A 27,565-nucleotide genomic window follows, 5' to 3' on the forward strand; every position below is an offset into this window, starting at 1 on the left:
TATTGCAACACATTTACCCCGTTGTGCATTGAAAAAATGCATTGAGTTAGCAAAAATTTGTGAGATAATTTTAATAGTAATTGGTTTTATATATATACCTATATGTCTCTCAACCTATATGAGAGAATGCTTAAAAGCATTTTCATATAAAGTGATCTCTTCAGAAGAATTTTTGATTGCCTAGACTTTCAATAGACGGACAAAAAATTATGTTATTAAAAATATATATTTAACAGTATGCAGCGTTCCCCCATGGTATCAAAAATAGCGATATATGAATATCAATGTGACATGTTTTGACTCCACCCCTCAAAGAATCAGAATCGAGAATCGAAAAGAACAGAAATCGAAAGTAAGAATCAGAATCAGAATCGTCCAAATCAAAATGATGACCAACCCCACTCGTGGGATGCCCTTTAATATGCTAGACAACAAGGAAGTCGCTTCCTGCATGAAAAAAAACTCCAGCACAGCCTGCTCTGCTGTGTCCCCGCAGGAAGACGACACCACCCTCTGCTTCTGTTTAAGCAGTTGGTGAAACACCCTTGAGATGGATGACACAGAGATGGGTAGGGCTGCTCTTAGCCAGTTAGGTCTTCAAGTCAACCGGGAAAAGAACAAACTCTCCCACGTTCAGAGGATCTCATTCCTGTTTATGGAGGTGGATTTGGTCTAACAGACAGCTAGGCCTGTCGCTATAGTCAATAAATCAATTCATCGCACAATAAAAATAATGAGCTCGATTTGCATGCTAGTGAAGCAGCTTCATTTTTCATATTCAGTTCAGACGTTCATTTTGAAATAGAGATGAACAAGGAAAAAAATAAAAGATTGGTAGAAAATGCCAAGAGTTCAAATATAACATCCATTACATTTTTTGAGAAAAAAAGATCTGGAAATGTTTTAAAATAAAATATTATAAATTTGCCATTTGTGATGCAGCAGTAATGCTCGTTCTATTCATGTTTATTAGAGGTTGAATTCAAATCAAATACTGCCAAACTGTCCATACTACTTGTGAATAGGATGTCTACTTATTAAAATGTCTGAAAATTATGGAAATATATGGTTCAGATCACTGAAACTATATGGAAATGGAGGTGCACTTATGGAGCTTGGATGTCATCTAGTGAAAAAGTTTAGTACTGAGCCCGAAACAAAATCTTACTGAAAGCTATTTTTTCATATAACCTAAAATTTAGAACACAATTTGTTCATGTTTCTGGCTGTTTTTCTTGTAGTTTGGAGTAAAACATGTTTTGTAAAATACATAATATTATAAAATATAAATAATTATATTTTTACATTTTCAAAAACTTTAACTTTTAAAACTTCTTTTCAATTTTACTTTCATATTTATTTAATTATTTCATAATTTATTTCAATAATCTGCCATTTATCTTCTTTAAAACAAGACTAACCTTTATATTATGTCAACATTGTCCCTACAGAAGTCGTCGAAGTTTAACTAAAATGGTTTGGCTACAACATTCTTCAAAATATATTATTTTGTTTCAAAGAAAAGAGAAGTTTGGAACGACATAGGGGAGAGTCATTTTTTATTTTTTAGAGTTTTATTAGCAGTACATTTAGTCAAAATCAATGCTTTGTCTAGTGTAGTCTATATTGTGTACACAAATGCAATATCAAATTTGTTAACTGCATTTTCTGCACTGTAAAAAAATATTTAGAAGAAAAGTTACCTGGTTGCCTTAAAATTTTGAGTTCATTGAAATTAAAATTTTGAGTTAATACAAGGAAAAAAATTTGAGATTCGACAAACTTCAAAATATTATTAAAAGATTTTGTAAGCATATTGGGTAATTGTGTGTTTTATTTCTGATGACGCAGTGAAACATGCCAAATAGTGCTGTTTTCATGATTTATCAAATTTTTTATGTGGTTCAGATACAAAAATATTTTGAGTTTCTATTTATTAAAAACATTTTCTTCATTGTATCAACTCAATTTTTTTATTTCAATAAACTCAAAATTTTAAGGAAACCAGGTTACTTACTTTTTTAAGTTAAACCAACAAAAAAAAAAATTTTTACAGTGTGTGTTTTCAATAATATACAGTATAGTATATTATCTGTTTCTGTCCTGATATTTGTTCATTTATTGACACCAATTAAAGTCCCCTAACCCCAGCAAAAACATTCACAGTAGAACAAATATGGGCTGGATTTTCGCCCCACACCTGCACCGGATTAACTTTGAAGGCCAAAGATTGGAAACCCTGTTGAAAACAAAGAAACATGCAGGGATTTAGCCAGGCTTATTTGTAGTTATTCAAATATGTTCATTGCTGTGTAAAGGCAGACAAACACAGTCTCACTTAGACACATGTTCAACCATTAACTACCTTAGCTTCAGGACTTAGTGATGAGCTATAACCTGTGCTGTTGAAAGAAAAATGAATGAATAAACACTTGATACGCATCGATCCTTCTGCTCTCCGCATCTGCACAGGTGGGTTGAAACTCAAGCCTTATTACATCAAGTATACCAGAGAGTAGGGATTCCGTTAAAAGCTGTTAAAAGCCTTATTACAAGATGGTTTTAAAAAGTAAAAGTTGCGTTGATGAATGAATATAACTGTCTGATGTTTTTCGTTAATATGACCTAGCCTAACTAATGCTTGTCATATTTTTAATGTGGCAGTTGCTATTTATGATTATATTGGTTTGATTAGATCATGTGAACTACTTTTTGTGAAAAATGTTACAAATTTAACTTTTAATCATTTAAATATTAAACTTTAATCATTATGCAGTTGCAATCTAAATTACACCCCCCCCCCATTATATTTGTAATGCAGCTATGTCATAATTATTCAACCCCCATTCAACACTGTGTTACATGTCTAGTCTGTTTCGCTTGTCATTTAGTTAGTTCCTTTGTTCAGTTTTCCCGCCACTCCTGTGTTCCCATGGTCACTGTCAATATGAGTTAATTTGTCGCAGCTGTGTCCTATTAATCACTTCGTTAGCCCTGTGTATTTAGTCCTCTGTTTCTCCTCAGTGTTTGTCAGTCAATGTTGTGTATACTGGTGTTTTGAGTGTTCCATGAGAGATTTTTCCATTAAAATTCCTGATCCACGTTCTCCTTTGCCTTGGCGAGTTTTGATCCGCACCACTTGTAACAGATCGACGGACCTAAACAGTTGTTTTTTTCGCCGTTTTTTTTTTCCTTTCTGTTTAGTTTGTTTTTTGTTCCCCGTTCCCATGAGCCTTCCCGCTGTTCGCCTTCTCTGCCTGGAGCAGGGAGACCGTCCACTGGAAACCCATACATGGGACTTACTGGACCTTGCATGGCAGACACACTTCCCTGACGCAGACCGTGGAGACTAGCCTGCCGCGATCCCAGGCAGAGGTTGAGAGGAATCATCTCCACGGAGCCTAGACTACAGCGAGGGTCTGACCAAGTGAGTGAGCTGGCAACATCATACGTCGAGGAAGGGGTACTCATGGAGCTTGAGGGCTGGGAAGAGAGCCCCACCAACCACCTTGCCATGATGGAAGTAACGAGGACCTCTGGCGGCTATTATGAGGAACTGCACAATATATTCGAGGTGAATATGATAGACTGGTATTTGGAAGTTTCTCCCACACCCTGTTTTTCCAGTAACCCCAGTTTCTCCAGCGTCCCCCTGTCTCTCCAGCGTTCCAAGTTTCTCCAAAGCCTTCAGAACACTTGAACACCCTCGCTCTACCTCCTCCTCCTACCAGTAGTTTACCATCTCTTCAGCCCTGCTTACACTTCTGTCCTTCATCCCCTCTGCTCATCTCAGATGCTGTGTATACTCGCCTTGGGGCCTCAGTTCAGCAGTTCCATCTCACTCAGAGGATCCCCTGTCATCACCGCCAGTCTCTTAACCCTACACTCCACCATGGCCCGTAAACACTTTGGCTATGCCATGGCTCCTCCCTCCCTCGGCTCCACTTGACACCTGTGGCCATATGGCTTCTCCAGGCTCCCTTGTCTTTCTGGCTCCGCCTTCGTCGATGGGCGACCTACCTACACCTTTGGTTTGGTCTGGCTCTGCCTTCCCCTCAGCTCTGCCTTCATCCACGGTTGCACCAGCTCAGCCTCTGTCCTGTTGTTTTCTGGTTCCCCCTCGGACTTCACCTCGTTCTCCTGGGCCTCCGGTCTTGTGGGGATTCAACGACTTGGTAGCTCCTCCAGTGGCTCCATCATCGCTGGTGGCTTCATCATTGGTCGTCCCCAGAGTGACGTCTGCCATCAAGTTGCCTCCATGGCTCCTCCCACTCTCGACTCTGCCCTGGGGCCTTATCTTGGCTGGTCTCTGTACCATCCTGCTCTAGGGCCCTGTCCTGGCTCCTTCCTCCCTCCACGCCCCCATGGTATTGTTCTTTTTGTTGGACTGTTTTTCTTTGTTTTGGACTTTCTGTTTTCTCCTGTTTGTTTCCACGGCTCCCTCCTCAGATGTGCAATGATAAACAGGACCGAAGCAGTTGCAATGCAAAAAGCAGTGTTTATTGAACAGATACTCAAGAGTAACGAAAGATTGTTGCACAAACACTTTTGCACATAGGCCGTGAAGCGAGAACACAGACAGCAGGAGAGCGTGATGCAGGGACTGAGATTTGGAATCCTGAAGACAGCGTGATGGTGAAGGTGAGTCCGTGGTGAGATCGACGACGAAGAATCCAGAGTCCGGTAGACAGGAAACACGACGAACAGGGAACAGGCACGCGACACGGGAGACTCAAACAACGATCTGACAACACAGAGAGGGAGACAGGGCATTAAGTAGGCTGAAAATGATGACATGCAGCTGCCACTGATCACTATTGATGAGCGACCACTCCCACCAGAACAAATAACGTAACGAGACACAACCACACAACATACACCTACAACACACATAAGACTAGAATGATACAGCGGATTTACCAACCGTGACAAGATGTTCCCGTTACGGCGTGAGGACGCACCTACCCAGGGGGGCTTAATGTTACATTATGAGTTCATTATTACCAGCTGTGTCCTTTTAATCACCTTGTTAGTGTAACAAAGTTCGATAATGGAAGGAAGGAAGAGGACACGGGGGTCGGCTGGACGGTTGATGCTTCTTTATTTTCAACTCTAAACACAGCAACACACTCAATGGTGTGACTTTTCATAAACTCAAGGATCACTTCCGGGTCGGCAATTCCGGCTTCCGGCAACTCAGTCTCTGGGTTTCGCAACAACCGTCCGATCTCTCTCTCTCCTCGATCTCCGGTTCCACTGATGTTTTGTACCCTCTCCGCGCTCATTACTGGAACGAGAGACAGGTGTTATTAATCTGCTTCCAACCCACTCACTTACCGCTCGTCCCGCGGCTCTCTCTCCCGCTGCAGACCTCGCTGAACCACGCCCCCCTTGCCACATACCCCCACCGCCCGACTCAGGCCGGGGAGCCGTCCGGCCTGCAGCCCCCCCCCCCCCCCCCCCCCCCCCCATTTCTGGAGAGGAAGTCGGCCACAGCCATCTGAGCACCCGGCCTGTGGACCACCTGGAACTTAAAAGGCTGAAGAGCTAGATACCAACGGGTGATCCGCGCGTTGGTATCCTTCATGCGGTGGAGCCATTGGAGAGGAGCGTGGTCCGAACAGAGGGTGAACTCCCGCCCCAGAAGGTAGTAGCGGAGGGTGAGAACGGCCCACCTGATGGCAAGGCACTCCTTTTCGATGGTGCTGTACTTAGCCTCTCTCTTTGAGAGCTTACGGCTAATGTACAGCACCGGCCGCTCTCCCCCCTCCACCTCCTGGGCCAGGACTGCGCCCAGCCCCCTGTCCGACGCGTCAGTCTGCAACAGAAAAGGGAGAGAAAAGTCAGGGGAGTGTAAAAGCGGCCCGCCACATAGAGCAGCCTTAACTCGGGTGAAGGCCTGCTGGCACGGCTCCGTCCATTGGACCGTATCTGGTAGCCCCTTTCTAGTAAGGTCAGTCAGAGGGCTGGTGAGGTCCGAATAATTTGGTATAAACCGTCTATAATATCCCGCCAGCCCCAAGAACTGCCTTACCTCCTTTTTGGTCTTGGGTCTCGGACAGGTTGCAATTGCGGCGGTCTTATCAATTTGGGGACGCACCTGTCCATGACCCAAGTGGAAGCCCAGATACCTTACCTCCACCCGCCCAATTGCACACTTCTTCGGATTGGCCGTGAGCCCCGCTCCCCTCAGCGACCTCAAGACCGCCCTGACATGCTGCATATGCCGCTGCCAATCGTGACTGTAAATCACGATATCGTCCAGGTAGGCAGCAGCATATGCGGCATGGGGACGCAAAATCCTGTCCATGAGGCGCTGAAAGGTAGCGGGTGCCCCGAACAAGCCGAAGGGAAGCGTGACGAATTGGTGCAATCCAAACGGCGTGGTGAAAGCTGTCTTTTCTTTGGACAATGGAGACAAGGGGATCTGCCAATAGCCCTTCGTTAAGTCCAATGTCGAATAAAATCGAGCCGTGCCCAGCCGATCAAGCAACTCGTCAACCCGCGGCATTGGATACGCGTCGAATTTCGACACTGCGTTCACCTTGCGGTAGTCCACACAGAACCTGACCGAGCCGTCGGTCTTAGGGACCAAAACGATCGGGCTCGCCCAGTCACTGTTGGACTCCTCTATTACTCCCATATCGAGCATTGCCCCTAATTCTTCCTGAACTACTTTTTTCTTGTGTTCAGGTAAGCGATACGGCCGGCTGCGAACTACCACGCCCGGCTCGGTCTCGATATGGTGCTGAATTAAGTTGGTACGTCCCGGTAGGGGCGAAAACACGTCGGCGAACTCCGCCTGTAGTTTTGATAGATCAGTGAGTTGGGACGGTGAGAGGTGATCTCCCCCAGGGGCCAGCGCGACCGATTGTGCTTTGATGCTCGCCTCTGGCCCGAGATCATCCTCTCCCCCGATCACCATCGCCAACAATACTGATTCCACCTCATTCCATTTCTTAAGGAGATTGAGGTGGTAAATTTGACGTGCCCCGTTCCTATCGGACCGTATCACTTCATAATCGAGGTCTCCAACCTGTCGTGCGACCTCAAACGGCCCCTGCCACTTTGACATTAATTTAGAGCTCGATGTAGGGAGTAATATGAGCACTTTCTCTCCCGGTGTGAATTTGCGTAGTCTCGTACCCCTGTTATACGACCGGCTTTGGCGGTCCTGGGCTTGCAACAAATTCTCCCTAGATAGCCGCCCCAAGGTGTGGAGTTTTGTTCGCAAGTCCAGCACATATTGAATTTCGTTCTTGGCCAAAGAAGGCCCCTCCTCCCAAGTTTCTCGTAGGACGTCCAGCACCCCCCGGGGCTGCCGTCCGTAGAGAAGCTCGAAGGGGGAAAACCCCGTGGAGGCTTGCGGGACCTCCCGCACAGCAAATAAGAGGGGTTCTAACCACCGATCCCAATTTTTGGCGTCTTCCTGTACGAATTAACGGATCATGGATTTAAGAGTGCGATTAAATCGTTCGACCAAGCCGTCTGTTTGTGGGTGATAGACGCTTGTTCGAATGGATTTAATGCCCAATAATCCGTACAATTCGCTTAACGTGCGTGACATAAACGCCGTGCCTTGATCAGTGAGGATTTCCTTCGGAATCCCCACTCGGGAGATTAAACGAAACAGTGCGTCCGCAACACTCTTCGCAGAGATGTTGCGGAGAGCCACTGCTTCCGGATATCGTGTTGCGTAGTCCACGATAACTAGCGCAAAACGATGTCCGCGTGCGGATCGCTCTAATGGCCCGATGAGGTCCATCGCAATTCTCTCGAAGGGGACCTGCATTAATGGTAGGGGGCGCAATGGCGCTTTTGGGGCGGCCAGTGGATTCACCAACTGACATTCAGGACAAGACGCGCACCACCTGCGCACATTGTCATGAATGCCTGGCCAAAAAAATCGGGTCATTAAACGATTCAGCGTGGCCGCCTGTCCCAGGTGGCCGGCCATCGGGTTCGAGTGAGCCGCCTGGAAAAGCATTTCCCGGCGGCTCTTTGGTACTAACAACTGGGTTGTATCCACTTTTGTCTGAGCGTCTTGGGTCACTCGATACAACCTATCCTTAATTATGGCAAAATAAGGATACGTGACGGGCAATGCGGGTTGGAGGGACTGACCGTCGATAGTGCGGACCTGCTGGAAAGCATGTTTTAGGGTCTCATCTTGAGACTGCTCCAGAGGGAAGTCATCGCGGTCCGAGAGAATCAGTCTCTCGACCCCGCTCGGTTCCTCTGAAGCGGTTCCCAAGGGCCCCGTATCAGTCTCGCCAACCTGCACTCGCACCGCCCCGTTCCTAGCCTTGTTCTCCCAAGCGGCATCCGCGCATAACGACCCCATTAACGCCGGAAAGGCGGGCCAATTCGTCCCCAGAATTAGCGGATGCCGGAGGTGGGGACTAACCGCCACGTCAACACTATGATTTTCTCCCCTAAACTGTATCGTGACTGGGACAACCGGATATTCCACCACATCCCCGTGCACACACCGCACCTTAACCATGCGGCTTGTATCCAATGCCCCAGGCTGCATCAGGCTTTGATGGATCGAGGTTTGGTTACATCCTGAATCCACCAAGGCCTGATATGTACCCCCCTTGATACTCACAGGAATTTGGTACTCTCCTGCTTGATCAGGGGTGGTCCACTGGAAGTCCGGGACCCGGATCATTGTCCCGATGTCCATCATCGGACATCGGTCCACAAAATGGTCCGGGTCGCCGCACCATCAGCAGGCCAGCCCAGGCCTGCCCGCCGCCCCTGCGGGGAGTGGGTTGGAAAATGAGCGCGGAGGGGGGGTGGAACCGGAACCGTTATCCCCGCCCGACCCCAGCAGCCCCGCTCCCCCCTGGGCGGGGCCCTCGAACTCCCGTACTGCCCTGGGCCCATTCCACCCCGGCCTCTGGGGGGAATGCGAGGGGGCCCTGGGGGGCGGGACCTAGGGAGAGGGACAGGGCGAGAAGGAGAGACAGAGGGGGGAGAGAGAGAGGGAGAGGTTAGTAGGGGCTCGCCGACCCCCGGGCACGCCACCAGATGGTCCTCAGCCAGGTTGATGGCCGTCGTCAGCGACGTGGGCCGGTGGCACTGGACCCACTCGGCGGTCTTCTTGGGTAGCCGAGCGATAAACTGCTCCAGTACCACCAGATCGACGATGTGGTCCACGTCGCTTCCACCGGCCAATAGCCATTTGCGGCACGCGTCCCGGAGCTGTTGGGCCATCGCGAAGGGTCGGCCAGCCTCGCCCCACTCCAGCGAGCGGAATCTCTGGCGGTGCTGCTCTGGGGTCCGGCCGACCCGCTGGATGATGGCCCTCTTCAGGTCTTCATACTCCAGGAGGTTCGCCACCGGCAGTTGTTGGGCGGCCGCCTGGGCTTCTCCGGTCAGCAGAGGTATGAGGCGCACCGGCCACTGTGCCCGGGGCCACCCGCAGGCCTCCGCGGCCTTCTGAAAGAGGTCTATGAAGGCCTCGGGATCGTCCTGTGGCCCCATCTTGTGTAGGGGCACGTGGACCGGTGCGCTGGCGAGCCCGGCGGCTTCGGTGCGAACCTCCCGGTCGATCCAGCTCCGGAACCTCTCGCGGTCCTCTTGCTGGCCGCGGACAATGGCCTCGAAGCGGCGCTCCTGGTCTGCCCGCAGGTCCAGCATGGACTGGTGTTGTTCCTGATGGAGGGCCGCGAGAGAGGTGATGATGTCCGCAAACGGCGAGGCGGAGGGCGTTGGTGTTGTCATGGCGGCGACGCGGTCCTACTTCCTTCCCGGGTTTCGGCACCAGTGTAACAAAGTTCGATAATGGAAGGAAGGAAGAGGACACGGGGGTCGGCTGGACGGTTGATGCTTCTTTATTTTCAACTCTAAACACAGCAACACACTCAATGGTGTGACTTTTCATAAACTCAAGGATCACTTCCGGGTCGGCACTTCCGGCTTCCGGCAACTCAGTCTCTGGGTTTCGCAACAACCGTCCGATCTCTCTCTCTCCTCGATCTCCGGTTCCACCGATGTTTTGTACCCTCTCCGCGCTCATTACTGGAACGAGAGACAGGTGTTATTAATCTGCTTCCAACCCACTCACTTACCGCTCGTCCCGCGGCTCTCTCTCCCGCTGCAGACCTCGCTGAACCACGCCCCCCTTGCCACAGTTAGCCCTGTGTATTTATGCTGCATTCCAGGCAGGTTTTTGAGCCCGTAAGGTACGACTTCAAACCACGAATCAAACTGCTGCTCTTTGGTGCGAGCTCCCTGGGTCTACATGTTAAACTGCTCTCCAGAGCAAGCTCGCTGGGTCTACATGTCCTGAGTTTAACTTCTCTTTGGTGCGAGCTCCCTTGGTCTACGTGTTAAACTGCTCTCCAGAGCAAGCTCGCTGGGTCTACGGGTGCTGTGTTAAACTGATCTCTAACGTGAGCTTGCTGGGTCAGTGGAGAGAACTGGCACTCCGACTGAAACTGGTTTCTCCCAAGGTTTTCTCCATTCTGTCACTTGATGTAGTTTTGGTTCATTGCCAACACAACATTGCCTGTCACCTTTGGCTTTTGGCTTTCTTAGTTGGGATACAAAATATTCAGCTATATTATTGATCTGCCTATATTGACAGCAAATGATAATTTAACTGAGCTGGATAACATCACTGTTTTATCCAGAGCAGCTATCCAGAGGATTTTTTATTTTCATTTTCATTTTTCATTATTTTGCTGTTACCATTGTAAAGCTGCTTAGAAACAATCTGTATTATAAAATGAAGTATATAAATAAAAGCAACTAAGAAAAACCCTCAATTTACTGTGAAAGACTTGCAAGATGACCTGATGCAAGGAGGAAAAAACATTTTATTGCTGAGTTTAAGAAGAACAGACACGCAAGCAAACTCATGACCAAGAAGAACATAAAATGCTTACTTGAATATGTTAACATTTATTTGGATAGACCTGTGGAGTTTTGTGATATGACTACACTGGAACTTTTTGGAAATGTAAACATTCCCATGGATCAGTGGTGTGTCTGGTAAAGATAAAGGCTTAAGCTTATGAGCAGAAGAACAGCATCTCCATGCTCAAACACAAAGGCGGTCCAGTCTTGTTATGGGGGACTTTTGCTGTTGCAGGTAGTGAAAATCTTGAATGTATGAAGGACATCATAAATTATTTGAAGTATGAAGCCATTTTGGCAAAGATAGTGATGCCTTCAGTGCAGACACTGAAGCTTGATAATAATAATAATAATAATAATAATAATAATAATAATAATAATAATAATAATAATAATAATAAAATTAATAATATTAATAATAATAATAATAATTCATTACATTTATATCGCTTTTACATATAGAAGGGGGGAATCTCCTCAGCCACCACCAATGTGCAGCATCCACCTGGATGATGCGACGGCAGCCATTTTGCTCCAGAACGCCCACTGCACACCAGCTGATTGGTGGAGAGGAGACAGAGTGATTAAGCCAATCAGTATATGGGGATTATTAGGAGGCCATGATGGACAGGGACCAATGGGCAAATTTGGCCAGGATGCCGGGGTTACACCCCTACTCTTTATCGAAGGACATCCTGGGATTTTTAACGACCACAGAGAGTCGGGACCTCGGTTTAACGTCTCATCCGAAGGATTGTGCTCTTTGACAGTATAGTGTCCCCATCACTATACTGGGGCATTAGGACCCACACAGACCACAGGGTGAGCACCCCCTGCTGGCCTCACTTACACCTCTACCTGCAGCCACCTGGTTTTCCGATTTGGTCTTCCATCCAGGTACTGACCAGGCTCAGCCCTGCTTAGCTTCAGTGGGAAACCAGTCTTGGGCTACAGGGTGATATGGCTGCTGGCTGATAATCAATGGACTTTCCTGTAGGACAACCATCCTAAGCATAAATCCAAATATACTTAAGCTTGTTTTCAGGGATCAGTCATAGAATGTTCTTGAGTGGCCTGTATAGTCTTTGGATTTAAATCTCATTGAAAATAGTTTTTGGAATTCGAAGAAAGCAGTGGTAATCGAAAAACCAAAGATTCTCAGTGATCTGGAAGCTTGTTCAAGCAAGGAATGGGCCAAGATTGCAGTAGAAAGGTAACGGAAGCTTCTAAGCACTTACATGTAGCATTTATTGGACCCTATAAAGAATAAATCATTTTGCACAAAATTTTACTTTTGGGGGTTGAATCATTTGGAACAGAAATGTTTAGAGACATTTTTTTTTTCTCTCATCAACTTAACATTTTCAGAATCACTCATGTGTGATAAACTTTTTATAATAGTTTACTGAGGCCTTGTTAAATTTATTTCATAACATTTTGTTTCTTGGCAGCGAAATGTCTTGCAGGCCAATGGGGTAGAACAATTTAGATTGCATCTGCAGCTTGCTATTTAAAGCTACACTGTGTCACTTTTTTGTTTATTCTTAGCTAAAAACACTTAGTTCTTTCAAAAATAGATGTGCTCATTAATGTATATTTATAATATTCCATTGAAAATACATACGGGTGAGGGGTTCGAATGCCGGTCGCCATGTTGCCCCCCCCCCCCCCCCCCCCCCCATCTTGTAAGTACTTTAGCCAAAGAGGGACATACCCATAAATTCAAGCTTCGCCTTTCATGTTTTAACACTCAATGGCACCGTGTCCAATGTGAAGAGGGGGATTGCCATGTTAATCTTGGACTAAATCGGCCACCGTAGGAGTTAAAATGAAATCAGAATTGAGAGCAACAGAAACTATTATTCACTGGATGGTCATATATCTTTTCACTGCTAGATGGGGGAAAATATCACACAGTGTAGCTTTAGACATGCCTGGGCAAACTTATTCTATGTTTATTATTAAACGTATAATAATTATATTATAATATAATAATTACTAAAATACTTTTCTTGTTCAAGGGCTCAAGAGAGTAAAAGATGCTGTCCTTTGCCACCAAAAGAGCACAATACATCACCTTAAGTGTGAGTGTGATCATCTGTCTATTTATATTCTCTCAACCTTCTGTACAAAGACATATCTTTGGAAAATGTGCATGTGGTCAGTGTGTGATAGACCTCGCTCATGACACCTGGTTCCAAAAGCGCTATGACCCCCACACCCAACCCTTACTGAATAAGAAAAACAGCATACTCAGCACCGCCCTCTATATGTGGTGGCAAGTAAGTGCATCGTCCAATATAGCCACAATATAAGATTATCTACACAATATCATTATTGACATTAATAATAAATTAACTTGAATAAAAAAAATCTAGTTGTTTGTACCACTTAATTTATTTAATTAAATGTGTTATTTAGCAGAGAAGACAGCTCTGATAATCATGTATGTTCTTCCATAATATTTGAACAGAAGCTACAATATAAGAGTGAAGTGAACTACAAAGAGATAGCCAAGATGTTATTTGACGTCTTCCCAAATGAAGAAGATTACTCTGACGCTGGCCCAGGCCGCTGCAGAACCTGTGCTGTAGTGGGGAATTCTGGGAACCTCAAAGGATCCCACTATGGGGCTCTCATTGATGCACATGATCTTGTCATTAGGTGAGTGAGTTAACTGGATGGAGCGAACTGTGTTAACTGTGTGGAGTCTCTATAAACTAGAATAATTATACAATTTCATTATATTGACATATTTCTACATATAGATCATTCTTATTCCTTAAAAATAAATGGATGCACGTTAAATTCATCTAAGCAAAGGCAAAGTTGTGTTCTTTAGTATGTGTTATTAGCATTGCAAGAGGTGATGCATAGTTAGTCAAGTACTAAAAACAATCATTACAATGATAACTTAGTCTGGGTGTTGCATGCACTGTGTATGAAACATGTATGTTTTGCTGTGAAGTGAGTGTCTCTTGGCAGTTTTAACTTTGCATAGCTATTTAAATGTACTATTTGCATGAAATAGTATATTTAAATAGATGTCATGGGGTGTATGCTTTTAACATACAACATGTTTTCAAAACACTGAAACTATGTTTTGTTCGACATGGCTATACCAGGGTGACCGATATACCAGGGTGGCACTGGGTGGCAACTGTCACCCTAAGAAAAAGCTTTGTCGCGTACCATCTACCCCACAGAATAACATATAAATGTAAGCAGAGTTTCAAGTACTGATTTTCAGCAGTGGTGCTTATATTTAATGATATATCATTTTATTTTTATTTTTTAAACAGTGTAACGCAAAATAATGGCAACACTTCTTTCAATAAACATAATGCATGATGGTTGGACACATATGCAGTGAAGTCAGCTTCATTACAGTTTTTCTCGATTGCCAACACACTATAACTGGTTCAGTTGGCCTAATTTCCCAAAACATTTGTTCAGTTTTAGAAACAAACTCACATTTCTCAAACCATTTAACACATTTAACATGTTTTCACACACATTCCAATTTTTTTTAGGAACACTCTAAACAAACATGCCCTAATTTTGCAAAGGTTTAACCATGTTCTTATTCAGAAAACACAAACAGATAATATAATTAAGTCCAGTGTCACACTGTGAATTAAAATAGCACACATTTATCCATGTGTAAACATTAAGTAGCAAAATAGATGACACCAATTAGAATTTCAGAATATTATAAATAGGGGATTTTGTGCTATGGAACAAAAGGAATTCTAGTGGTTGGAGACAAAGAGTAATAGGAAGAGGAGGAGGAGAGGGGCAATAAAAAAAGGATGCGGGGTCATAAGACATTTGTCCATGAGCGACCATGAGGGAAATTGGTCTACAGGCTCACCTACAGGCGGGTTTTTATACTACATGCACACACAGTATAATTACAGTACACAGTAGCAGTAGCACATACAATTCTACTAACAATATAATTTTGTTGCACATCTTGTATATCCTCAAATTCATAATTGTCATACTTATTATTTTATTTTATTTTTTACTTTTTTGTTTGTCAAACAAAAGTATTTCTTACATGTAGTATTTTGGCAGAACTGAGAGGTGACTGCCTAACCTAGAAATCTAGACGCACCCTAGTGGCAGCAAATTTAATCTGCCCACAAGTGTCGTCTAGGAAATCTCAATACCCTTCTGAGCTGTATTCCTCACAATCTGGACGGGCCAATCACATCATGTATAGAGTCGGCGGGCGGGGCCATAATGACGACAGCGGAGTTGCGTTTGCGTGCTTCTAGTAAACACAGAAACTGGCGAACGGCGGCGGTCTTTCGAATCAGCTTTGACTGCAATTCTGGACGACTTGGAGTTAAGCTTTTCTCTGAGAAAAGAACAAAGAACGGCACTGAAGTCATTCTTAAAAAGGGAAGATGTGTTCGGAGTTTAGCCAACTGGATACGGCGAATGTTTAATCTGTCAGCGAGCTCTGCTTCCCCTTCGTTGCTCTGGTTGGTGGTAGCGCTATCCTATCGCGTGCAGAGGGAGTTTGAAAGACAACTGTTTATCCCGCCCCTCGGATTGAGCCCTGTCTATGGTGAGTTTCCAGACCAAACATCTTGATGTGGGTCTGGCTTGTCAGGCTAGTGACTGCCTAGGGGAGGAAAATAAATCAGGGGCCGTATTCACAAAACATCTTAAGGCTAAAAGTAGCTCAGAACTTGCTGATTTAGGATAAACTCTTAAAAATAATGGCCGTCGCATGTCATTCCTAATTTTAGGACTCCTAAATTTTTGCTCTAAGAGTATTTCACAAAGCATTTTAGCACTAAAAATAGCTCCTAAACCTATGAAATGCTAGGGGCAGTCAAGAGGACTCCTAAGTCACTAAGACCAAATCACAAACAATCACAATGGCTGTTGTGGACCTTTCTCCCCTTTCTCTCTTCCACTTCGCTTCCTGTATACTCACTGTCCTATCATAATAAAAAAGGCAAAAATGTCAAAATTAATAACTATTATTTATTTATTTATTTTTATTTCAATCGCTGACTGAGACTTCTCCCCCATCAGCCACTCACTGTGGGCATAGTTAGTAAGAGTAATGACATCATCCATACCAAAGAGGTCAAGCCTGCCTTTACTCTTAGCTTTAAGGGATAGGTCACCCAAAAAATTTAATTAGCCCATGATTTCCTCACCCTCAAGTCATCCTAGGTGTATATGAAATTATTCTTTCAGAGGAATAAAAGTTGAGTTATATTAAAAAAGCCCAAGCTTTGAAATGGCATTAACAGTTGTTTTGTTTTTGAAGTCCATAAAAATGCATCTGTCCGTCAAATAACTTGCTTCACACGGCTCCGGGAGGTGAATAAAGGCCTTCTGAAGCAAATAGTTGCTTTTGTGTAGGAAAAATATTCATATTTAAAACTTTTTGATTTTTGTTTTTTTTAATTTTGAAAAGTTCTGTCAGATCGTCATCTGTGGAAATGAGTTTGTAGGAGCCATTTATACTCACTTTAAGACAGGTTAATTTTATTTTCCTATTTTAGCCACTAGAGGGAGCATTGCACTAGGCGTGGCACTTCACTGAGAGTTGAGTATATTTACAGGTGTGGTAATTTAGTTAGACAAGGTGTGGATGGCGGGGAACACACGGTTCTTACCATAGCCGTGAACACCCTTTCCACCAACAGCACAACACCACTTGTTTATAGCCCCACTGGGTGAAGAGCCATTCGATGGAAAATACCATTTTTACTTTTATAATAAAAGAGAAAAGAAAGCTAACGTCTGAGCTTGGATTCCTGTTGCTATGAGTTGAGAACACCACGCCATCCATGCCGAGGCTTACAGGATAGCCTCAACAGAGTTAAAAGTGCCTTCTCTGAGTTCAAGATGTGTACAAGACGTAGGACGAGCGTACCTGGTAGTGTAAGCCTTTGAACTCCATAGGCACTTTTAACACTATTTCCATAAACTGAATACTGAAGGTGATGAGCCGTAAAGTTTTAAATATGGATATTTTTCTTACACAAGCACATCAATTTACTTCCAAATGCATTTGACATATTAACCTCTCTGAGCCATGTGAAGCACGTTATTTTTGTCAGACAGATGTTTTTATTTTATGTATATATTTTTGGCTTGCTCAGTTGGGGACACAAAAATTTCAATCTTAAGTTTTCAACTAAATATCCAAATAAAATGAATTACTAAATTAACTGTATCAACCATATTACTGATCTGACCACATTTTCACTATATGATAAATTGAAACTCAACTTTATTTAATCTGAAAGAAGAATGTCATATAAAACTATATGACTTGAGGGTGAGTAAAATATGGGCTCATTTTCATTTTTGTGTGTACTAACCCTTTAAGACATCTCTCTGTTCTTTAGTAAAAGATGCTATTATTTCATAATTTAACCTAATTCTGGCCCTTCTTTGAGGACCACCATGCATTCTAACTCCTCAATCTCTACCTTGTTCTTGTCTAGGCATGTCTCCCCCTTGCCCTTGTCCCAATCCTCTTACTTGTCCTGGTACGCATCTCACTCTCCGTCATGCATGCATTTTTCTTACTTTCTTTGTGTTGCTCTAAATTGTTCCCTTTTCACACAAGAAAAGCCCAAAGAGGCCCACGTTTACTGTATACAATATGACCATATGATTGAAAGAACATCAGCACCTGAACAATCCTAGATGAGAAACAGTTGTGATTTTTATACAGTGGGGCAAAAAACTATTTAGTCAGCCACCAATTGTGCAAGGACTCCGACTTAAAAAGACGAGTGAGGTCTGTAATTTTCATCATAGGTACACTTCAAATATGAGAAAGAAAACAAATCCAGAAAATCACTGTTTCTGATTTTTAAAGAATGTATTTGCAAATTATGGTGGAAAAAAAGTACTTGGTCAATAACAAAAGTTAATATCAGTACTTTGTTATATATACCCTGTGTTGGAAATGACAGAGGTCAGATGTTTTCTGTAAGCCGTCACAAGATTTTTACACACTGTCACTTGTAGTTCGGCCCATTCCTCCATGCAGATCTCCTCTAGAGCAGGGATGTTTTGGGGCTGTCGCTGGGCAACACAGATTTTCAAAGATTGGGTGGGTTTGAGATCTGGAGATCTGGAGACTGGCTAGGCCACTCTAGGACCTTGAAATGCTTATTGCGAAGCAACTCCTTTGTTGCCCGATCAGTGTTTTTTTTGTGTGTTTTTTTTGTTTACTCAAAATCTCACGATACATGGCCCCATTCATTCTTTCCTTTACATGGATCAGTTGTCTTGGCCCCTTTGCAGGAAAACAGCCCCAAAGCATGATGTTTTCACCCCCATGCTTCACAGTAGGCATGGTGCATGTAAACATTCTTTCTCTTCCAAACACGACAAGTTGAGTTTTTACCAAAAAATTCAATTTTGGTTTCATCTGACCATATGACATTTTCCCAATCCTCGTCTGGATCATCCAAATGCTCTCTAGCAAACTTCAGACAGATATGGAATGTACTGGCTTAAGCAGGGGACACGTTAGACACTGAGGGATTTGAGTCCCTCGGGGCTAGAGGTGTAACGGATCGCTGTTGATCCGTGATCTGTACGGTTCACGACATGACACATGGCCCACAAATTTATTGCCCATTTTTTAAAATTTGCAGATTAAACTTAGTTGTTTAGCAATAACAGAGTAAAATATAGATTTTCTCCTTTTTCGTTCCTTTAAACTCGATTTAAGTGAAACTACACACAGCAGTCATGAGTTCATGTGAAAAGGTCATGATCAGTCAACAATGGCTAGCGGAGGAGCAGAATAACTTGAAAAGGCTCCCGGATCATTCTAATCGCATATGGGAGCATTTTGGCTTCCCGTAAAAATCTAATGATGATGGAAGAAGGGTGGTGGACAAAACTGTAATGAAAATGGCAATACATCTAGCATGGCACCTGCTGACGTCTGTTTCACACATATTCCATTTCAGTGTATCCACAACTTTCCTGCAAGTCTTATTGGGTGCCGCCATGACACTCGATACTTCTTGTTGACGGTATCTCACTTCCGGTTTAGCACACATAACAGTTATGCTGCGTTCACACTGGGCACGAATGATGCAAATAAATCGCAAAACATTTTGAAGTTGGACACATGAACATTTTGAATCCATCCGCTTCATTCGCGTGTGACATTCAACACACAACAGATGCGAATTCTCGTCATGGGAGGAGCTTCTGCCAGGCAGCGGCCGTCGGCAGAAGGACTAGCCGAGTTTAGGCTGCTCTCGCCGGGGTTGATGAGCGCTGAGCGCCGCTGATCGCCTGGGTCTCACACCTCCGATCCGAAACCTACTTAGACGTGCTTCAATTACCCATGCAACATAAACGGAGTCGGACCCGTTTGACCTGTTGTCTAGCAGCACCCTACGCACGCCATTCAGTGCCCAACTAGCTTCAAATAAACTCAAGAATTTTGATGTAGAATATTTGTATTTTAATAGGCTATTTGTAATTGTTGAAATGGTGTTCATGTCAGACATTGTCAGAAGACTTTTTTTTTAATCAGCATGAAAATAGATGCATGAACGTCAATTAATTTAAGTGCATTGTAATAAAAACGAACATTTCATTGGTGTAAATTGAATTATTGAGTCTATATATTAGTTTAACCTGGTTCATAGGAACAGCCAAGCTTACCACAGAGTGGCAAAATGTCTGCACCGCATAACTCAGGTGAATCGCTTAGTGCTACAGATATTAGTAAGTTCTTGTAAAATAGTCAGATCCATGCGACCATCTGGGAGATGTGATCATTTTGCCTGAAGTTTTGTTGTTAATTAAAAAGTATACACCTGAGTTCTGATAAAACAACTAAGCATTTAGCTGATAGAGTACAGACTAACGTAAACCGGAAGTTCATTACCGGCTTGTTCTACGTTGCCATAGTGATCATGGGAAAGGTCAGAGTTCGGGAAAGTTGTGGATATCCAGTGAGGATTTTTTCCCGTACCAATGTTAACGGATTACAGCTTTCACACTGCACACAGCTTCGGTCTGTCAGTCACTCCAGTGGCGGTGTATACAGCAGGTTAGCTTAATTGAAGTAATTAATTGAATAAAACATTGTTTAAATGTATTTTTTTTTAAACATGATATCTATAAAAGAGTGTATAGGCTTACAAAGAGAATGGCAATGCTGACAAGCATGAGAGGTCTACTCTCTCCCCTGAGAATGTTGACATCCTAATCTTTTTGAATAAAAAAAAAATGTCATTGTAAAGCTCAGGCCCATTTTCACGTCTCAGGTTGCTTTCATATGTTTAATATATAACCAACTGAATCAATCATCATAAATCAATCAAAGTCTTTAAATTGTATTTTGTTTTTGTTAAAACCACAACATTTAGCCTGTTATTTTTGTTAACACCAAAAGTTCCTTGTTAACCTGTAAAACATAGGTTTATGTTAACCTATATGTTTTTATATAATAAATGGAAAGCAGATAAAAATGGTCTCCTCCCCCTTTTTTTCTGATTCGAAAAATTATCCGATTCTGAGTTTTGTGATCCGTTACACCACTGGCGTAGTGCGTTACTGATGGTAGCCTTTGTTACTTTGGTCCCAGCTCTCTGCAGGTCATTCACTAGGTCCCCCCGTGTAGTTCTGGAATTTTTGTTCACCGTTCTTGTGATCATTTGACCCCACGGGATGAGATCTTGCGTGGAGCCCCAGATTTATGGAGAATATCAGTGGTCTTGTATGTCTTCCATTTTCTAATAATTGCTCACACAGTTAATATCTTCACACCAAGCTGCTTACATATTGCAGATTCAGTCTTCCCAGCCTGGTGCATGTCTACAATTTTGTTTCTGGTGTCCTTTGACAGCTCTTAGGTCTTGGTCATAGTGGAGTTGGGAGTCTGACTGTCTGAGGTTGCGGGCAGGTGCCTTTTATACTGATAACAAGTTTAAACAGGTGTCTTTACAGATTTTTCCAACTGCTTATACACAAAATCATTACTTGTCACACAATTTCTGAAACCTGACACTCAAACATCAGAACCAAACACGAAATCTGCAAAACCTTACACTAATTCACGGCCTGCAACTCTCAATTTCATAAAACACTTTGCAAAACACTACACACAATTCTCAATGTAACATACACAAATCTAAGAGGAAGTATCTTGATTTACTTTTCCAAACACAACCATTCAAAATGCTACACTAATTCATCAGTGCCTCACACACACTACTCACGTGTGAATACTCACTGCTTTATTTAACACCAACCAATCATGGCTTTAGAATAGGCCAAAGGTCAAGTTATAGGTTTTGAACAAGGGATGAAATCAATGCAGATAGAGTATAGGGGCACACACACACACACACACACACACACACACACACACACACACACCCTAAACCTACCTATCACAGGAAACATTCTGCATTTTACATTTTCAAAAAACCTCACTTAGTATGATTTAAGATGTTTTCATCATGGGGACCAAAAAATGTTTCTGTTTCTACATTGCATTGGTTTACAGTGTACTTGTTACTGCTCTTATCAGAAGACTTACACTGTAGAACATTGTATTGAAATGTAGATATAAGCCTATAAAAGACTATAGAAGCTTTACATTTAGAACAACAGTGTTTACACAGTATATCCAAAAATCTACTTTTATGAAAGAAGATTTGATGGAAATGCTTCATTCTTAGATGTGTTTATGGCATTTTGAATGCAGTATTACATTTTAAAGATGTGAAGCATTTTGCATTTTGTGTGTGCAGTTTTGGGAATTGTGTGTAGAGCTTTGAAAAAAGGAGACCATTTTGAAAACTTGTGCGAGCAGTTGGAAAAAACTGTAATGCAGGTAACAAGTGGAGGACAGAGGAGCCTCTTAAAGAAGAAGTCACAGGTCTGTGAAAGCCAAAAATTTTGCTTTTTCTTGGTGACCAAATACTAATTTTCCACCATAAATGCTAATTAATTCTTTAAATATCAAACAATGTGATTTTCTGGATTAGTCTTCTCATTCTGTCTCTCAAAGTTGAAGTGTACCTATGATGAAAATAACAGGCCTCTTTCAAGGCTGCACCCAGTCAGCTGCCAACAACAAGTCATTAGTGATTTTGACAAGACCTGTGTCTGTACTGTGGTGAGGACAGAAGCCAGATTGAAAAAGCTCAAACTGTTTATTATTTTAAAGATGAGCATGGACCTGTGTGGCAATACATTTTTCCAGGAGTCGGTGGGCGGGGCTTAACATAATGACGGCAGAGTTGCGCTTATGTGCTTCTAGTAAACACAGAAACTGTGGAACAGCGGTCTTTCGAATCAGCTTTGACCGCGACTCTGGAAGACTTGGAGTTAAGCTTTTCTCTGAGAAAAGAACAAAGAATGGCACTGAAGTCATTCTTAAGAAGGGAAGATGTGTTCTGAGTTTTGCCGACCGGATACAGAAAGTTTAATCTTTCAATAGCTCTGGTTGGTTGTAGCGCTATCCAATTGCGTGCACGCAGTGCAGAGGGAGTTTGAAAGACAACCGTTTATCCCGGCCCTCTGATTGAGCCCTGTCAATGGTGAGTTTCCAGACCAAACATCTTGATGTGGGTCTGGCTTGTCAGGCTAAGGAAAGGCTTCAAACACACAGGAGGGCGGTAGAAACATTGTAAAAAAAAAAAAAAAAATTTTTTTAAAAAAGCTAAGTTTCCAGAAGGGTTCCATAAAATTACAGTAAAAAAAAAAAAAACTTCACAAAATTACCTGCAATAAACCGTTTGCTAAATTTACAAAATAGAGTACAGAATCTGCACATTACAGTATTAGTCATTATACATAACACATTATATGTCAAGTTACTTCAGTTATAGGAAATACAAGTTTAATATATAATTTAGAATATGCAAAAATATATCTACATTAAAAGACAATTATCTTTATATTTTTATACTGTAACATTGCAGTTATTTTATACATGTACAATTACATTTTATCCAAAGCAACTTACAAATGAAGAGTATGGAAGCAGCAATAAGTGCAGTGACAATTTTTAGTTAGACTAGCAATTTGTTGTTGTTGTTGTTGTTGTTGTTGTTGTTGTTGTTGTTAAACAGAAAAGATCTAGATTGAATGGGTCAAGTGTTTACAAAAAGATGTATCTTTAGCACTTAGCAGTCTCCTGAAATGGCTGGAGTTAATCAGGTTATTCCACCAGCATGGAACAGTCCAGGTAAAGGTCTGTGAAAGTGATTTTGTGCCTCTTTGGGATGGCACCACAATGCACCATTCGCCTTCAGAACCCACGTTTCTGGAGGGTGTATAAATCTAAAGCAGTGAGTTTAGGTGTAGCTAGGTAACTTATTCAATGATAATTTCCTCAGGGCATCCCCCCCAAAAAATTCATTAATTAATTGAAAGATTAATATATGCATACTGTGAGGTTTTGTAAGCAGATGCACTCAGAATATGATTTTATTATGTTCGTATTTTAGTCTCATCTGCTTTCCTGTAGGCCTATAGGTCATAGTTTCAAGAGACTGAGATAATAGTGGTAATGTTTACTAATGTTACCACATATAAACAACCTTTCAAACTTTATGAATAACGTTAGCTAAATTGCGTTAATCTTTCTTGTTTAAAACAGATGGAAAATTGAAAGAGGCCTGCTGCGATGTTCAGTGTTACGCTCTCAACGCCAGTTATGTGACTGAACACAGATTAGAAATGCTAACAATAGTAATAATTTAGCTAGCAATAGTAATAATTTAATACTAATAATTTAAAACAATTAACAACACAAATGTGCATCCACATGATATAAATAGCATAGAATGAGACTCTTACCTCAGCCAGAAATTGGTGATCAGAAATCAGTGATCAGCGAGACATTCTCGCTGAAATGACGCGTTATTTTTCCTCACACAATTCCGAGTGTGTGTTCAATGCTGCTGCTCAAGGCTCCTCTTTATAATTATCCGCAATTACCATATCTCACGAGCATAGCCTAAAATAAATTCAAATCACCCGCCCTAACATCACTGTACCACTCGTTCAGCAATCTGCTGTTGTATGACTAACTGAAAATTAACTGGCACCAAATTTAAATCTGAGTCATGTGTGCACACGCACAAATATGCACATTGCAGCTCGATTTGTAAAACCATAAAATGTAGGCTAGGTAGCGGCTACATGAATAATATATGTGGTTAGGACATGTATGGGAATTATTCAGTGCAAAAAAAAAAATTTTTTCAAGACAAGGTTAAAAGATTAGTACAAGTTGATAGTCTACACATAATACTGGATGTACATATACTATTATTTAGCCTAAAAAACTCACTTTAACCAGCACATTATCTTATAGTAAGAATGACTGCTGATTTCTGTATATACATTCATCTCCTTTTTTCTATTTTTACAGAAAAAATCTGTAAATTATTAATCAAACTTCTGTAAAAATACAGACATTTCCTCTTAAAAAACAGAAATTTGATGTAATACCAAAATACAAGGAATTCCTGTAAATCTAATAGTCAAAAATGTATTTTTAGCAAATATCTGTAAAACAACAGACATTTTACTGTATAATGAAAAAGGGGAAATTCTGTAAAAAATTATAGACTATATACTGTTTGTTTTTTTTTGTTTTTTTTTTTACAGTGTAGTCATTAGAATGGTATGAATAGCCCCATTGATATTGATTTTTAGGTCAATACATTCAAATGAAGAGTATAGGCACAGTTTGCTGGGATATTTTCCATTTCACTTTATGAAATATTGCTAAACCCCCTCCCCATAGCGCGGGATTTATAAACAAAAGCATAACCCAGTTATGAATTCATCTAAACCACAAACTGGTTTAGATGGTGAAAATCCTCCGGTTTCTGCCAAGTCTCAAAGGGTAGGTAAGAATTTGTTAAAAAAAAAAAAAATTCCAAATTTGATTACACTTTCTTTATATATCAATACATAATTAAAATGTAAGTACTCTGAAAAAGAAAGTATAAAAATTGAGTGTCTGTAGACTATTTTAAATCACGACTATTTTAAAGACAGCTCATTATTTCCATTTACTCTACCTTCTCCCTTTTGGGCTCTTTCCAAAGCCACGCCCCAAAATACATGAACGGACTACCCCGACCCCTCAGCTTCAAGACGCATTATTTACCCGAGACTGAGTGCATGTAGTCACATCATGTCAGAATCATATGTAATAAAATATCTAACTTTATCAGTATGAGTATAAACACATAAGGGGCTCTATTTTAACGATCTGAAATGCAAGTGTCAAAGCGTGAAGCGCAAGTAACTTTGTGGGCAGGTCTCGGCGCTGTTGCTATTTTCCCGGCGGGATAAATGGCTCTTGCGCCCGGCGCAAATCTAAAATGGGTTGGTCTGAAGTAGCTTCATTATTCATAGGTGTGGTTTGGGTGTAACGTGAATAAACCAATCAGAGTGTCGTCCAACATTCCCTTTAAAAGCTGTTGCGCAAGTTCCATTATGGATTGCTATTATTATGGCGTATTTACCAGGCGCATGCCAGGAGCGGTTCACAGAGACTGATGTTCTTGTAAGAGCAGTGAAAGACAGAGAAGTTGTGTTGTATGGGGATGGGAGAACCCCACCAAAAATAGCGTCGGTTAAACAGGCGTCGGTTAAACAGTTTTTTCAGTCGATTTTTTTTCCTGGTTCTTGACGGACAAACCAATTTGTCAGATGTCCTTATATACATATATGTCTTGCCACTATTGGGCAAACAGGTCTGATCCTTAATTACTACAATTAGCCTGAATAAGTAAGCTAGATTTATGCTTATTTTTTCACATCTTCGTTTATGCAGTTTATGACAATTTAGGATTTGCAAAAATAACTGTTGCATCTGTGTAGATTACATGAGCAAAGTGTATGCGCATTGTGCACGCCATTATAGTCAAGTATGCGCCCTTAATATAGCATAATGAACAACGCGCCACTGACTTTAGACTAGTTTTTTTCTGGTCAGTGGCGCAATTGTTTAATGGAACAGCAAAATAGCACCAGGGAATGTTTGCGCCGGAACACGCCTCCTTTTTTGCGCTGAACCGCCCAGGGAGCGCAAGTTCATTCACTAGTTTAGCGACGTGCTTCTGTGGAGGGAAAAGCGTGCTTTGCACGGGTGCAAAATAGGAATGACACATGCATCGGTGTACAAAGTCAACTGCACTGGGTGCAAGATAGGGCCCAAGAAGTCTTTTAGTACTCACTATAAAGCTAGAATATCGATACTGGTAAAGTTTAAAATATATTTGTTTGATTCGGTAATGAGCTAGTTATATTTATAAGGCAAAGCTAAAAATGGGTAGCATTGATATATGTCTTTCCAATAACATCAGTTATACTGTGATGAAGATGAATTTAGTGTAAGATTCATAACATATACTGTGTTTTGCATGTAAGAGTTTCCATGATGAAAGCATTGTTGACAAGTAGTAGCTAAAGCTAACTTTTAGCTAACTCAAAAAAAAGTTTCTTTATGCGGTCTACTAGCTTTTACACATGCATTTTGTAATCTAAAGTTAAATTTTGCAAAATTAAACACGTCAGCGATCAACTTGAACTAAGCATATTAAGTATTTATTATCTTTACTAATGGCTAATGTATAACATTGTAACTTTATGCTAAGTAATTTTATGTTAGCTGTATTAGGCAGCTACGTGTGCTAGTGATACATGCTTCATGAAAACATAAACCAAAAAAAATGTATAATCAAAATGAAAGATTACTTGTCCAGCAGAAATACAGCCAGCAAGGAGTCGCTTTTCAGCCCCTTAAGGTCCCTCAGTTCTCACCATCGTTAGAAAGCCACGCCCATATTTACTCGCGTTTGATTTCTTTGTTTATACAAAAACTTTTTGTGCATGGCCTTTTCTTGTACTGTCGTCCTTTTTTTTCATTGTTTGTCTGTGAACCCGGCACACTGAATTTTGAATGATTTTGCTCTTTCTAGGGATGCGCGCATGTGGGAAAATTCTTTAGCAAAAGGGGTGGTAGCCATGGTAGCGAGCGAGAGTGACAGTCGCCCAAGCCAATCACTTGTATCGTCCCGAACAAAAAAAAATGAGCGTTGTTTATTGCAGATTAAAAAGTCTAGAGTCACTCGATTTTTATAATCTCTTTTTCAGAGTACTTACATTTTAATTATGTATTGGCATATAAAGAAAGTTTAAAGAAATTTGGACAAAAGTGTTTTAGATCATTCCTACCTTTAAAGAGAGGAAATCAAACTTATGGTCAGACAGCATATCATGCACCAGAGGTTCTTTATTGGAGAGTGATCGTAATGAGTAATCCAAAAGAGAGATTGTTCCCTTTATCGAGGGAACTCGCACTGCGTCGTCGAGTGACGACACTCTGGGAACGCCCCAAGTGTGACGGCTCTGAAGTATGAATGAAATCAGCCACCAATCCGATTGGTGCTACATCATAACGTAGTAGGTGACGGCGTATGCGGAAGCTATAAGAAGGCGCCGTCTCATTCAACAGACAGTCTTTGCTCTTCAGCGAGGCACTCTGTGTGATATTTTTATTTTATTTATTGTTGTCTGTCACTAGTTTATAGATTAGCCATGGCAAGCGAGCAATTTAGAAGGTGTGTGCACCCGTGCCTGCGCTTCATTACGGGCTCGGACACACACCAGCTGTGTGTGCAGTGTCTCGGGGCGC

At 42.1% G+C, this 27,565-nt stretch overlaps 1 protein-coding gene across 1 annotated transcript in view; it reads left to right on the plus strand.

Annotated features, from left to right (window-relative positions):
* The first annotated feature begins 455 nt into the window (after window positions 1-455).
* The window catches only part of st3gal1l3 (ST3 beta-galactoside alpha-2,3-sialyltransferase 1, like 3), an 82,038-nt gene continuing 54,928 nt past the window's right edge, over window positions 456-27,565 (plus strand). The window contains exons 1-3 of the mRNA XM_067426260.1: window positions 456-569; window positions 12,891-13,151; window positions 13,343-13,533. Of these exons, the coding sequence (XP_067282361.1) occupies window positions 12,909-13,151; window positions 13,343-13,533 (434 nt within the window). The 5' untranslated portion in view covers window positions 456-569; window positions 12,891-12,908. The remainder of the gene's footprint in view (window positions 570-12,890; window positions 13,152-13,342; window positions 13,534-27,565) is intronic.

Source organism: Pseudorasbora parva, chromosome 19 (genome assembly GCF_024679245.1).
Source record: "Pseudorasbora parva isolate DD20220531a chromosome 19, ASM2467924v1, whole genome shotgun sequence".
Lineage (NCBI taxonomy): Eukaryota > Metazoa > Chordata > Actinopteri > Cypriniformes > Gobionidae > Pseudorasbora > Pseudorasbora parva.